General features: G+C 44.8%; 1 protein-coding gene across 2 annotated transcripts in view; it reads right to left on the bottom strand.

Moving 5' to 3' along the window:
• The window catches only part of RHOBTB2 (Rho related BTB domain containing 2), a 42733-nt gene extending 27139 nt beyond the window's left edge, over positions 1 to 15594 (bottom strand). The window contains exon 1 of one of the 2 annotated variants that reach the window (XM_007476489.3): positions 15478 to 15594. Coding sequence is in view for 1 of the 2 variants with exons in the window: in XM_007476488.3 (XP_007476550.1) it covers positions 4510 to 4571 (62 nt within the window). In the remaining variant the exon portion in view is untranslated. Of the gene's footprint in view, positions 1 to 4509; positions 5194 to 15477 lie in introns of those variants that run through there. The other variant, XM_007476488.3, reaches the window with a different exon arrangement.
• Between the last annotated feature and the right edge of the window lie 92 nt (positions 15595 to 15686).

The following is a 15686-nucleotide window of genomic DNA, read 5'->3' as shown; positions in this document are numbered from 1 at the left end:
TCTAGAGTCACTAGACAGACCTCAGGATTCTCACTGCACCAACCTGCCACTACCCAGGTCTGTCCAGGCTGCCTGGATATTTTGATCAGGGACCTAAGAATGGTGATGAAGGCAAAGTTGGGAGGACTGTCCAAGCTCCCTCTAAGGATGTTTGTGCCTGCTCTCTGAACCCACAGCCCTTCCCATGACTCCTACCTCAGCATCTCACCCAGATATCCTATGTCCTGGATCTAGGAAACCGAGGCAAAACTCCCATAGATACTTTCTACTCATTCTGCAAGAAGATCCTCATTTTGAAAGTCATCATAATTGGGGCAACCCTGGCAGGAAGCTCCCTGAATCGACTGATTGTTTCTGTTAGGGGTGCTCCATCAAACAGTGTATCAGGGATCCCCAGGGCTGAAGTACTAGATCAAACACAGACTCAGTGGTGTCTGCTCTCCCATTTGACCCTTGCCTCAGTTTCCCCCTCTTCTAGGAAACTAGAATGAGGAGAGAGGAGTCAGAATTCAGATAAACAAGCAGAAAGTGCTTGTGTCCATGTGAAGTCACAGAGATGTTTAGAAAAGTAGCATGGGGAGGCCCTCGGCTCAAGGGAGTGATGTCTACCAGGATCCACGATGGCAGTAACGGCAAGCAGCCTGGGAATTTACTCCAATGGGAAGGGCTTAGGTATGAGCCTAAAAAAGCTGAGCCAGCATTATGCCCGTGCATTTCTGGGTGAAGTTAGGGTACATATAATATAGAGAGTCTACGGTCAAGAGGCAGGGTAGGCAAGAAAGCTGTGCAGAGTATGCAGGGGGTACATGGTGGGCAGGCCAGAGAGGCTATGAAAAGCAGCCGTGGGGTGCAGGGAGCACAGCATCTAGAGGACAAGCAAGCTACACAGGGGATGCATGGGATTCAGAGCATACAAGGCAAATGAAATCTGCAGGGAGTGCATGATGGGGTGCAGCGATTAGAGCACTCCTACCTTTAGGGCACCCTCATTTTGAAAGTCATTGTCACTGGGACAGCCCTGGCAGGAGGCTCCCCCAAATGTCTGGTTGTTATGGTATGGAAGGAGGACAGGATACACATGCAACATGTGTAAGGTATTCACGACACTCAGGGCATGGATGGTATCTCTATATACATCTAGGAGTATAAAGGATATTTGAGGCATACAGGGAGTTCGGGGTATATGAGGCATGCAAGCTATGCCAGGTGTGCAGAGATTATGTAGGACAGGCCCACTAGGCAACTCTGGAGGCTGGAACAAGCTGGCTTAACCCTTCCAGATTTGCCAAAAGCAGAAATTAATTTCAGGGAGGTCCTGAGTCCTGTCTCCCTGACCTGTCCCATCCTAAAGGCCAGCATGAGAGGGAGGGAGGAGAAGCTCCCACATTCCTGTGAGGCTCCTGGGATGCTGTAACATTGTGCCAACGTGCAGGAATGCAGAACCAAAATATCCAAGTAACAATGGCAACGGAGGTTTTTGTGAGTGGGTGCATCTGAGCAAAAAAGAACAGCAGGGATTTTCAGGGGTGTTGTTTTCTCCCAGCTTGCCCTATCCCATTAGCATAAGGTAGTGAACACCCCGATACTGTCCCCTGGCCCACCCCACATGCCCCTATTGGACTGGCACCACACTGATGGCCCCATTCAGAATGACAAACTCATCCTGCAGTACTGATTCTTCCTCTCCTCTCCAGACCTAGCCCTACCCCTTTGGGGAAAGTTTCCTTCCTCCCTTCTTTCTTCATCCCATTACTAGGAATCTCACTTTAATAAGTAGGTTTCTGATATAAAAGGATGCCCACTAGAGGACAGGTCACAGTTTCAACTTGGTTTATAACTCAAGCCCATAGTACAGCAGGCACTTAGTAGGCTTTTGATCATTGCTGGGTTATGTTTGGTAATTGTTATGGTTATGGACTTGGGTGAAGGGTGTTTTGGATCGAAGTTGGGATGAGGGTACCCAGAAAGGGGAATGAAATGATAGTTAAAAAACAAAACCAAATAACTCACAAGTTAAAATGACTACCATGGAAAAACTCAGGGGTCACTTTCTCCCTGAGGTCTCTAGGCCCAGAAAAAGAGAATGAGTTAGTGTTCCATAAAAGCACTGGTATAACCTATATCAGACTATTTACCACTTCAAGGGGGGCTGGGGGGAGGGAGTCTGAATTGCAAAAGGTCAGAAAACAAACAATCGTCCAAAATTATTTCTGCAAAAAAAATTTTTTTAGGAGAATAAGGAAGTGAGAAAGATCTCTTGAATCTGAGCTTTTGCTTAAGCTGGAAAATCTAGCTACATTTCAGTGTTATCAATCTTCCTGCACAAGATGACTCCAAGAGACCAGTATAGCTACCCTCTCTCTGGACTCTAGAGGTTTGCTGATTAAAAAAAAAAAAGGAAAGAAAGAAAGAAAACTTATGCAACACTGAAGTTAAGCAGAGGATGGCTAACCAATGAGGTGGCACTTAGAGAGTTGGACTCCAATGGGAGGTGATTTCCACATGAGCCACATTTAAGGAGAAGCAAACTGAGGGGGGGGATAGGAGGGGATGGGGGAAGGGAGGAAAAAGTACTGCACTGTAAAAATCAAACACGAAGATTTACTGGAGTTGAGTCTAACCTAAAATTCCCTTGAACCATCCACTCTCCAGGGCCCCTTTCTATTTCCTATTCTGATGTCTGCTACCCTCAAGCTCCAAGCTATATATTATACCTCCTCAGCTTAAAAACAGTCCATTGTCTAGTTCCAAGAGAAAAACTGGCTCAGAGAAAGGGCCCAACCACTTCCCTTCCCTAGAGGGCACATGGCCTCCCCTGTTGGGAAATGGGGCTGAGAACTTCATGAGGTCCCCTGGGTCTTGGTTAATTCATATCAGCAAATTGCTTTGAGATTCTGGGATGAAAGGAGCTACTTTTCTTATTATGTAATGCTGGCATTATATAATACTAGATTCCATATCTATATATGTAATTACATCTCCCTCTATAATATAGGATGGCCCAATTAAGTCAAGCCACTGGTAGCATAATGAGGCCGATTTTAAATGGGGACCTTGCATCTGAGATACAGAGGCAGCTTTCTACTGCAAAGCATTACCATACTGTTATATTATTATAATTATTAGTGTGTGACAGCATTCTAAATTCTAAAGTACTATATTAATGTGAGTTATTATTCATTTGCTGCTATGGCTGGTAGTCAGTGACCCCTGTTCCCTCTGAGGATCTCTTTATTTTTTCCCCCCTCTGGCCTTCAGACTTTTCCCTAATAACCCTCTGACTCTTGTTTTCTGATATTTCTCCTCCTACTTCCAACATTCAAGTTTGAATCTCTTTCTATTCTAGAGATTATGAACCTTTATTTAGCCCCTTCTTCGTTATTTATCAAATACAAACTCTTTCAGTAAGTTTCCTTTCCTCCCTCCCCTCAAAATACCTTGCTGCTCCCCACAGGCCTTCCTCACTCTGCCTTCCCAGATCTTTAAATCTTTGTGCTTGGCCCAGCCCCACAAGACCTGATCTAGTTAGACTCTTCTTTCACTAGGCTCTCATCTCAACCTCACCCCCACTTACCAGAACCCAGAAAAGCCCCCTTTTCCCACCCACAGGGGAAAAAAAAATGTTTGCTCATTAGAGGCTGCCCCAATCCCTGGTTGTCAAGGAAACTAGAGAATTTCCCAGGGAGCCTAGTCTGTCTCCTAGCAACCCACTCGAGAATCTCCCATATCCTGCATCTTACACAAGAAAAAAGGAAAGGAGAACCCTGAAAAATAAGAGGCAGGTATGATGTCTTTATTAAAGGTGCCTCTTACTAGTCTCTAAAGGGCAATATTTCTGAGACAGGGGGGACGGGATGAAAGATGCAACCAAAACCCCTACTGAGAGTAAGGCGGGGCCCAAGGCTCTCTTAAATAATAACATTTTTTAGGGGGGAAATCAGTAAAACAAAACAAAACTAAGTACCTCCATAAACATACTTAGGAGCAGGAAAATGTCATTGTGTGGACCCTAAGAGGATGTCAGACTAGTTTGAAAGCTCACTGCCTTCTAGGCCGGCAGCTAAACGATATTCGAATCGAGCTGACTGCTACAAAATATAGCTACCAATCTGGAGTGTCTTTCTTCCTTTCTTTTTTGAGGATCTGCTGTCCTGCAAGCACACAAACACACACCACACACCACACCACGCCACGCCACGCCAAACCACAACACACACACACAAAATAAATAAATAAAAGAAAAATCAGCATAAACACCAATGAAATAAAGGCGGCTCCGTTTCCCAACAAAACCCGGAAAAGGTTGCTCCACACCTCCTCCCCCCACACCCGAGAAATCCACCAGCCTAACCAAGCAACATTGTTAGGAGAGCTGGGGGTGACGAGTAGGAGTGATCAGAAACAAGAAATGGGGAGGGGGGAAGGGAAGAGGAATACAGGGGGACGGAGTAGGCAGCAGGGCGAAGACTGACGGCCACCACCAAGGAAATGAATTAATCGTTTACTTACACCGCTACATGTGACTGGGTAATGTGGAGGGCAAGGATCACACCTCGTCCTGCAAAACACATTCATTTTAGTGGGTGGTGGGGGTCGATCCCGTGCGTGCAGGTGGGATGCGTCGGCCGGGGCCCGAGGCTGGTCCTAAAAGAGGTTGGCCCCCAGCAGTAGGCCGACCGGGCCGGGCAGGACGGCGGAGCCAGGGGCGCCGTCCCCGCGCGCTGGGCACTGCAGCCGCGGCCTCTCGCGTATCCTCAGCATCTCTGCGGGCACGGGGCGCTCAGGGTCATGGGCAGCAGCGGCGGCGCCGCGGGGCGCTCAGGGTCATGGGCAGCGGCAGCAGTGGCGCGCCGCGGGGCGCTCAGGGTCACAGGCACCGCGGCTGGGGTCCCAGCGTTGCGTGATCGGTCACTGCCCGGCCTAACCAGCTCCCCTCCTCCGGGCGAAGAGAGCAGAGGGAGGGAGAGAGGGGGGGAGGAAAGAAGGGAGGGGCGAGGCAGCAACCGCTCGTCGGCGCCCGGGTCCACTCCGATTGCAGTGACGGCGCAGCGAAGCTGCTTTGCGCTGCAGTCTCGGGACCCGCCAGGCGACCTCCTTTTTTCCATTCACAAAAAAAAAAAATCACACCCTGAAACGGCGGCTGCGACGGGGTCCGCCCATCGTGCGTCTCCATTGGTGCATATGTGGGGGAGGGGGAGAGAGAATGGGAGAGGGAAGAGAAAGGGATTGGATGCTCCCGCCCCTTCGCTCACCGCCCTCCCCCCACCAACTCCGCCTATCTCGCGCCTCGGGAAAAATGGCCACCCCCCCACCCCACCCCACCCTCCCCTCCCCACGCCATTCCTTTCGCTCAGCCTCTGGTCACCTGCTTCCCTGAGCGGGTTTCTTGGTCTTAGCTAACCTCCCCGCCCCCCCAGCCCAGGCAGAGGTGCAGCATCTCATATCCATTCTACCTTTTCTCTGATAGTGGCTAAAGAGACGCATGGAGACTAGGGTTAACTAGTGTTTTTTCTCCCTTTCTTCGCTAACACCCAGCCCCACTCCTTGCTCAAAGCAGACTTCTGATAGCTAGGCCCCTTTGCAGCCTCTAGAATCAGCACAGGGGCTCCTCTCCTTGCATGCCACTCCAAACCTCTGCCTACATCTGATTCCTGTGACCCCCTAATCTTATGTCCTCGCTCCTCATCCATTCTCCCCCCTGGTCTCACGTTGGCATTTCCCTTATTTTCCTCTTCTTCCATGGCATCTTTGAGCTTTCCTCAGCTTTTCTTTAATGAGAAGGCACACCAATCTCATATTTCTCCAGGGGTTCCAGGGTGTAATGGGCCCCTCTGGCTATCTGGTGACATTATGAACCCCTTTTCAGAATAATGTTTTTAAATAACTGAAGGAAATGCATAATTACAGCCAAAGGTAGCTGTAGACAAGGATATAATTGTTTTTCCCATTCAAGTTCACAGATCTCCTGAAATCTATCCAAGGGGTCTAGGGACCCCAAGACCCCAAGTTAAGAACTCTTAATCTAGTCCATTCCCTAACCCTCAGTTTAATAGTCTGGAAGAGAAAGTGAAAGGAATACTGACTACAAGAATTGTCTGGATTAGCTCAAACCTCCATTTTTCTAGGAGTTTCTGAAGCATAATAATAATCTTTTGGGACTAGAGACTAAACTTGTGAAACAGGGACCTACCAACTAAACCCTGCCCTAATTGCACCAACAGGGCCTGGATTGAGAGGAATCCTAGGAATCTTTCCTGTTATGATGATGATATGGTATCATTATCTCACCAGGAGGGGCTCCAGAGACTTCTAGATAAGATAACTTATTAGCCTATCCCTTAAGACCCCAAAAGTCACTACAAGAATTTGCTGCTAGGGGTCAGCTGGGTAGCTCAGTGGATTGAAAACCAGACCTAGAGATGCCTCAGACACTCCCTTGCTGTGTGACCCTGGACAAGTCATTTAACCCCCATTGCCTAAACCTTACTGCTCTTCTGCCTTGGAACCAATACACAGTATTGATTCCAAGATAGAAGGTGAGGGTTTAAAAAAAAAAAGAAGTTGCTGCTGCTCCCTGTCCCTCAAGCAATAATCTTATTTTTTTTTCTCTTTTTTTCTTTCTCATCTTTCAAATAATAAAAGTTAACTAATTCTGTATCTAAAGGGGTTTTTGCATGCATGCTCATTCTGCTGAGAAGACATTAAAATAACCCTTTGCATCTTCCCCAGTTTCTAGTGTCTTTCAGTTCAGTTCAACTCTTATCAGTGGGATCAGACACTCAGGAAGAAAATGGGTTGACATTTCTTGGGGCCTTGACTCAGATAGGAGCACCAGAACTGAACTGAACCTCCCCAGGCCACCTCTGCAGCTTGGCATCACAGGACCTTTTGTCCTGAAGCTTCAGTTGCAGGGCTGGGGAATTGGTCTCAGTTTTGTTCCTCGGTTCCTATTACAAACTTCTGCCTGTTTGGCCAAGTTTGTTTCTTCCCAGCAGAACTTAATGGTTCCTTTCAGATGTCAGCAATTCAGCTGATCTTCTCAGGTAAGGATATCTTTTGGTCAATTGAATTCTAAGGATCCTTCTGCCATCAAACCATATGATTGGGTGACTGGATTGCAAATGTGAAAAAATATGGTTCTGATATGCATATTGTTGTAAATGGTAAGATGATGATTAAAAAAGGAAATGATAATTGGCATGGTCCAACTGGAGCTCCTTTGATCTGTCTAAATTAGTGTATTTTAAACAAAAATTAGGTGAAAAGAAAATCTAAAATAACATGTCATGAATGTGGTTACTTTTATAAATGATTTATAGAGGCAAATCTCCCTGGAAAAGTCTCCCCCATCTTCCAAGGTCTCTGAAAACACCTCTCCTCTCTACTCCTTTCTTACTTCACCCTTCTGCCTCCTATCTCCTCTCCAAAGAGGCTAGCATCTCTCTTCTCCCTCTTCCCTGAGGTAGGAACTTTCCCCTTCAGGTACCCCAAACTCAAACAAACCTCAGATGTGGGAAAAGTAATTTCTGCCACTAGATAATTTCAAACCATGGAAACTGGAAGAATTGCAGGCCATCAAAAAAGGATTTCCTGAATCTTAGAAAGGACCCAGTGGGCTTCAATGATCAGTTTAGACTCATCCTGTAGTCCTATCAGCCAAGGACTCCTGATATTTATCAAGTTTCAATAAGTGATCCTAATAGGAAAAGTGGAAGCTAGGGATTGGTGTGAATAAACTGGTTGGAAAAGGTAGAGAAAACCATTTGACTTCTGGGGATCAGAAAAGGCATTATGAAGAAGTTAAGGCAATTGGCAAAATGTTGGCTGAAGCCATTCTCAGGGCTTTTCCTAGACAAGCAAATTTCTTTAAAAAATTCAAGACACAGAATTGATCCAACCATTCTGGAGGGCAATTTGGAACTATGCCCAAAGAATGCTAAAAGATTGTCTGCCCTTTGATCTAGCCATAGTACTACTGGGTTTGTACCCCAAAGAGATAATAAGGAAAAAGACATGTACAAAAATATTCATAGCTGCATTCTTTGTGGTGGCAAAAAATTGGAAAATGAGGGGATGCCCTTCAATTGGGGAATGGCTGAACAAATTGTGGTATATGTTGGTGATGGAATACTATTGTGCTCAAAGGAATAATAAAGTGGAGGAATTCCATGGAGACTGGAATGACCTCCAGGAAGTGATGCAGATTGAAAGGAGCAGAACCAGGACAACACTGTACACAGAGACTGACACACTGTGGTACAGTAGAATGTAATGGACTTCTCCATTAGTGGCAATGCAGTGTTCCTGAACAACTTGGAGAAATCTATGAGAAAAACCACCATTCACATTCAGAGGAAAAACTGGGAGTAGAAACACAGAAGAAAAACAACTGCTTGAATACATGGGTCAAGGGGATATGACTGGAGATGTAGACTCTAAATGAATATCCTAATGCAAACACCAACAATATGGAAATAGGTTCTAATCAAGGACACAAGTAATACCCAGTGACATTGGCTGCAGGGGAAGGGTGGGTGGAGGGGAGGGAGGGAAATAATGTGATTATTGTAACCAAGGAATAATGGTCTAAATTGACTAAATAAATTAATCTCAAAAAATAATTAAATAAATAAATAGAAATTCAAGACACAGTACAGTTTCCCAATGAGCCTGTATTTCTATTTTATAACAGACTAGCTGAAATTGTTGATGCAAATTCTGGTCTCAAGCATAATATGGGGGGTGAGGGGGGAAGTGTCCAAGTTCAGTTTCTATATCTTATTTTGTTAATAATCTCCACCCTAGTTTCAGCAAACAACTCAAAATGACTCAGCCTGAGTGGCAGGCATTGAATCCTCAGTTTATAGTAGAAACAGTTTCTCAACTTAATAACACACTAGCCTAAGAAGAGAAAGCTAAAGAAAGTTAAGGGCTAAGAGATCATGCTTATACAATGCAATAGTCCCAAACACCTAGACCCTTTGGCTTTCACTCTTCCATTTGAAAGTGTGGGATTTTCCATTACTGTAAAAAGTCAGGGCACTGGAAGTCAGAATGCCAGACCCTAGCTAAGGTTAAGCAAAGACAGAAGGGTCAGCCAAGTGCTCAGCTGTCCAAAACCAGTACCTAGAGTTGTTCCAAGGAAGAACTGGAGGGAATGGTTACCATCTGCCTTTCCCTTCCCTTTCACCTGTAGGGGATCTTTTTCTTTTCATTTGTATGTACCTGACCAAAGTCCTGGTAGATACTGGGGCTACCCTGTTTGTTCTGGATCCCTCCAACTTCTCTGCCCTCTGCCTTGGAGTAAGTACCTCCACAGTCACTGTAGTGGGAGTTTCCATTAAGACCCTTAGAGTTTTTTCTCACCTACTCAGTACATATCTAGATGGGAGTGAGCTCCACTATTATATTTTTGTCCTAGTTGATGATGCTCCTTGCCACTTTCTGACCTGGCTTAATGCCTCTCTATGTCCCTTTTTCCTAAGGGAGCTCCTCTCCTTAACATTTCCTCTTTTGACTCTACCACATGAGCTGAAGCTATTTCTGTGCCTTCCCAACTATGTCCTCCCTTTTCACCTGTGGCAGGTCCTCCATCCAACTTTGTCCTCCCTTTTCACTATGTGGCAGAAAAAAAGAGGGAAGGTCCTGGAATATTAACACAGACCCATGGAAATTACCACAAAACTAGGCTATTATTTCAAGAAATGTGATTTAGTTGCCCAAGGGATTCTCCTGGATCTCAGAGCTATACTAGCTACCTCCATAGATTGTTTTGGACTTTTCTCTCCATAGTAAATGTCTCTTACACTGTTGAAACTCTGCTTAATTTCCACCACATTCAGCAGACTGGCACAAATGAAAGTGAACTTGTTAGCTAGATCCTAGATGAGAACAGATGCCTTGAACTCTGCTGATTTTCTCTCTGAAATCTTACAAGGGGAAACCAGTAGCAAAAGCAAAGGAGAATACTACTTTGTCTCTTTTTTGGATTGCATCCTGCCTCCCAAACTCAACTTGCAGGAGATCCTCTGACTCAGGCAGATCTGACAGACTACATTGATGGGTCTTGTCTCTGAGACAAAGGCAGCAATGGACTTTTGGTGGCTGCCTTTAGGAATATAACTGAAAGTGAAATTTTAGAAGCTACTCTCCTACCAGATGCAACTTTGGCCTAAGCAAAATTGGAAGGATTTGTAAGCTAGAAATAACGTATACACTGAGAGGAGGTATGCTTTTGGGGTGGCCCACAACTTTGGGATGTTGTGGAAACAAAGATTTTCTAACCTCTTCTGGGTATCCCATTCTTCCTTGAGTCTCCTTTTACCTACTAAAGTAGTGATTAAGCAAGATGCTAAGTACTATGGAAAAGGCCCAAAGGGTTGATAGTGATTCCTGGACAATCAACCACCTCTGATATTGGTGGAACTCATACTGGTAGGGGTGTCTTCAATGATCAGCTATTGAAGCATATTCCCAGTATTCAACTTGGCCTCTCTATAACCCATCTGAACCACTCAGACCACCACCCTGGAGATTTACTCATTCCTGGGCACCATTTGAAATTTGGCAAATGGATAGTTCATACAGTTAGGCCTTAGTTGAGGAATAAGGATAATGAAATTTGCATTGTTTATAATCTGTATGTTTTCCTGGTGATTGGAGGTCTTTCCCTCTGGAGTCTAACCCAGTTGAAGTCCCATGGGAAATCCACAGTGAGAAGAGAATCCTGCTATCATTCCAACCCCTCACCCTATTCTCAAGTTCTCCCCACAGCCCTGCTGACCCTCTGCTCTCCTCTCTTGACCTTCTTTTTAAACTTAATCCATTTTATATTTATAGCCACGCTCTTTGTGGTGGCAAAAAAAAAAAATTGGAAAACGAGGGGATGCCCTTCGATTGGGGAATGGTTAAATAAATTATGGTATCTGTTGGTGACGGAATACTATTGTGCTTAAAGGAATAATGAACTGGAGAAATTCCATGTGAGCTGGAGCAACCTCCAGAAATTGATGCAGAACAAAAGGAGCAGGACCAAGAGAACCTTATACACAGAGACTGATACACTGTGTACAATTGAATATAATGGACTTCTCCACTAGCAGAAATGCAACAACCCAGGACAATCCTGAGGGACTTATGAGAAAGAATGCTATCCACCTTCAGAGGAAGAACTGTGGGAGTAGAAATGCAGAAGAAAAATACCTGCCTGATCTCATGGGTTGATGGGCTCCCTAGTGCACATATCAATAATATGGAAATAGGTCTTGATCAATGACATATGTAAAAACCAGTGGAATTGCTCATCAACTCTGGGAGGGGGGTGGGAAGAGAGGAGAAAAAGAACATGAATCATGTAACCATGGAAAATTTTTCTTAATTAATCAATTCAATAAAATAAAAAAAAATAAACTTCTTTTTGAAGTTGTCATTTGAGAAACCAAAGTCTAGTCTTCCATATAAAAACTCCTCAATAGTGCAAAGAGATTTCCAGGAATAGTGTGGAGTTAAGTAAAGCTATTGGGGACCTGTATAACTTTGTCCCTCAGCCTTTATCCACAGATCCAGGCACACATCTGACCCTGCTCAGTCTAAAAGATTGGGTCTGTTTGGAATATGCATCTTCTCAAAGACTCCCTTGAACCTTAGCAGAAGTTACTACTGAGGCTGCAGCCAAAGTCTCTGATATTAACTTGGAGATCCATCTGACACACCTAAAGAAGACAACTGAGCCTGCATGGATGGTGCACCCTCTAGAAGGGATGTTAAAATCAGGCTCACCTGAAGATGACTTCATAGGAAAAGTGTTTCCAAGGTCTCTCAAGGATAAGAAGCAGACAAAAGCTATTATAGACCACTATCCCAAGACTCTGGACAAGGGCTGAGTATACTCTGCTATTGCCCCATTATTCTTGTCCCTATTCTTCCTTGTTCCCTTAGCCTAACTTTTTGCATTGAATCTAGCTAGCATCCTTGCTATTCAGTATGGCTCTGAACCCTACTTTCAGAACCTGATCACTTTGGTTGTTGTCCTATCTATTAGCTCTCCACTTCTGGGGTAATGGGCTCAAGGTCACCTTCCTCCTCTTGATGGTGACCAATCACTCCTCTCCTGTCACCTATTCCATGTGGAGAGTAGCTGAATCAGAAACCAGCTTTCTCAACTTAACTGACTGCTGGCTATATGTAAACTATAATGATGCCATCTTTTCTTATACTGCAAAACTTTTCTGTAGCTTAAGGAAGAAAAAATAACCCAGGGATTAAAGGTCACTATCAGTAATGCCTTTGGTGGGGCCTTTGCTGAGCTCTGACCTCAGTTGCACTTCTCTTCAGACTGGAGCAGGGAATTTACCCTCAATTCTAACTTTTTCTCCTCTTTTAACAATATTAAGATTACTTTCTCCTCCAGCCAGACACTTGGTCTAGTGCTTTCTGATGAACAGTTTCCCAATGCTATCATGATTGCCTTTTTTTCTTTGCCTTTTTACAAATGAATTGTTGCCAGGAATTGTGATCACACTGGTAGGTATCACACTGGTAGGGGGTACCAAGTATACCCATACCTTTTGGGTACTTGCCCAATCACCCATCTCCACTGAGGGTGGGGACAGTAATGATTGGAAGGTTTCCCTAGGACATGCCACCCTCCTTGGTACTAATGTAACCCATGGGAAAGACAGCTGGAGATTTTGTCAGTGACTTCAAGAACTAGCTTTTCTTTCTGGTAGGTGTGGTGTTTCAGAACTGAAGGATTCTGGATGCAATGCTTAGATGCTTACTGTGCAAAGAAGAATTTGTGCAAAGCCTGCTGTTTCTATGTCAACACTGACACTGCCCTGCAGGATCTGGCTGATAGTTTTAAGATTGGGTGTCTTCCTCCTCCCCCTGGAGTGACATTTTTAGCAGCCTACCTGGTAATCTTGGAGGAATTTTGAGATCTATTCATTTGGGGCTAGTTTTTTATGCTAGTGCTTATCTTTTGATCCTTCTTGCTACAAAATATGAGCAAGCCTTTACTAGACACTTGTCCTTCACTATAATCTATAAGATCATGTTCTATGTCATTATTTTACCCTGATCAGCAGGGGAGAGATGACCTGTTCCTTCTGATCAAGAGAAAGGGATTAGTAAGTGAAAGGAATACTGACTAATAATTAGTTGGATTTGTTGAAGCCTCCATTTTCCTAGGACTTTCTGATACATAACAATAATACTTTGGGACCACAAACTAAGCTTGAGAAATGGGGACCTTACAATTAAATCCTACCTGAAATGCACCAACAGTGCCTGGATTGAGAGCAATCCTAGGAACCTTTCCTGGTATGATGATCATTATCTCACCAGGAGGGACTTCAGAAATTTCCAGATAAGATAACTGTTATTAGTTATTTCTGACTAGAGACCCCAAAAGTCACTCCAAGGAATTACTATCAAGAATTTGCTGCTAACGACCCTCAAGCAATAATCTTGTTTTTCTCTTTTTTCTTCCTCATCTTTCAAATAATAAAAGCTGGCTATTGTCTCGAAGGGGCTCCTCTCCTTAGAGGAGATTCCTGCATGCATGCTTATTCTTCTGAGAAGACATTAAAATACCCTTTGCTTCTCCCTCAATTTCTAGTGTCTTTCTCTCACTCAGTTTGAAGCTAGTCAGTGGGGTCAGACACTCAGGAAGATAGCAGGCTGACATAATGAAAGTCTAGTCTCCCTCATCTGTGTCTATTTCTCCATTTGTAAAACTGGGAAACTCTTAGAACATGAGGACTAGAGAAGACTTCCAGAGGCCAAGTAATCCAAATCCTGCTCTCGGGGCAGAGAAGAAAAACTTCAGTCAGTTTTTCAGTCATTTGGAACTCTTCATTACTCCTATTAGAATAACGCTTTATTTACTGGTTTGCCATTTCCTTCTCCAGATCATTTTATAGTTGAAGAAACTGAAGCAAACAGGGTTAAGTGACTTGTACAGAGTCATATAGTTAGTAAGTGCCTAAAGCCAAATTTGAACTACAGAAGGTGAGTCTTTCTGACTCCAGGCCTGCACTGCTACCCAGATGCCCTAAAACTAGAGAAGACTTCCAAAAGTCAAATAATCTAAACCCTGCCCTCTAGGCAGGGCTGATTAGATCTATATTTTCCTAAACCTGTACAGGTATATTTAGCTCTTAAACCCACTTTCTCAGGAAAATGGAAGGAGCTCAATTATGATCATAATATGTTTAGGTCTTAAATTAATATTTCCACATATATGCTTGGCATTATCATTATGGTCCTAACTAAAACTAAATAAAAATACGGAGTCAAATACTGATGACCTTAACATAGATTACCCATAGGTTTAAAATTCCAATTGGCATGCACCTAACTGCAGAAATCTCTCCCACACAATAACACATGCACCTTGGGCTCTGTGCTTGTAAATTCCTGTTCACATGACTTTAATCCTGACTTCCAGGATACAGGTCTGGTGAGGTAACTCCCACCACCCAAGCAGAATGAAACCCTCCCAAAGTGTCCACCAGTAATTTCCTCTCCCATGTTTGTTTTCTGTCAACCACAGTCCCCGTGGTCTCTGAGGCTCCTCATGATTTGCTGTGTTCAAGCGATCACACATCACATCTGAGCAACCGACATTCATCTATCCACCCAAAGAGGTAGAGGAGTTCTTGTAAACAGCTAGTTTCTTTCTGGTTCCAGATACCCCACTGGGTTCCGTTTGGGCTGAAGTCCCGGTCTGCCGGGAAGGGGTGGGGGAAGAACAGGAAGCTGAGCTTTCACTAGTCACATAAAAGGTCACTAAAAGTACAGCTCTGGGGGCAAAGACCTTTGCTCCTCTAAAGGACTATGAGCTTAGCTCACCGGCTCAGCCAGGATTCTAGCCTGGCTTCAGGAAGTGGCCCCAAGGCAGGGGAGAGCATTGCAGGAGTTTGAAAGCTAGAAGTGGGGATGGCTCCTTTAAGGTTGCTGCTTGGGGAGAGGGGATGGATTGTTGGCAAAATTCGAGTGCTGCCAAGCTGGGATCCTTGTCACTTCCAACCGAGCCAGCTCCCAGTGAGACATGTTCCTCTCAATCAAAGAACAACCTCTGATCAGGTCTGGTTTTCCTCTTGCCCAACCATTCTTCTGCTCCCACAGTCAGTCCCTTTTTACAGTCCTCAGCCTCCTCACAGCACAATCCTTTTCACTCACCCCCACGTTTCAAGACTTCCCATTTAGAATCCCACACAGCACCGCTCCCACCACCATCCCATCTCCCCCTCCCTCCCACAGACATACCACTCATGCTCTCTGAGTTTGGGCAACCCTTCCCAAAGTCTCCCAAGGCTCTGACCATACCCCTCTTTCTCCTCCATCTCCAATCCTCATCAGACACTCCCCTCACGGAACCACAGGATCAAAGAATGTGAGAGCAGGAACCTTAGCCATCATTAGTTCTTCCTCTACCCACAGAATAGCCTCCGTGTCCCTCCCTGCCAGTATCACCTTCAGACTGAGCTCAGCGTCCGCAGCCAAGATGCTACAGGTCTCATCTAGCCCCTGTTGCCATGCAGACACCAGCCACTGAACTCGTCCTCAGTCCGTACTCCCTGCTTTTGGCTGGTATGACAGTTTTGCACTACCCAGCCCCAGCCAAGACTGTTCTTTCACCCTTACTCCTCCCCTTCCCTCCCCTTCTGAACCTTAGGACCACA

This window comes from Monodelphis domestica, chromosome 1 (assembly GCF_027887165.1).
Source record: "Monodelphis domestica isolate mMonDom1 chromosome 1, mMonDom1.pri, whole genome shotgun sequence".
NCBI classification, from domain to species: domain Eukaryota; kingdom Metazoa; phylum Chordata; class Mammalia; order Didelphimorphia; family Didelphidae; genus Monodelphis; species Monodelphis domestica.
The sequence above is the reverse complement of the archived record's forward strand: the minus strand, read 5'-3'. Positions and strand labels throughout refer to the sequence as shown.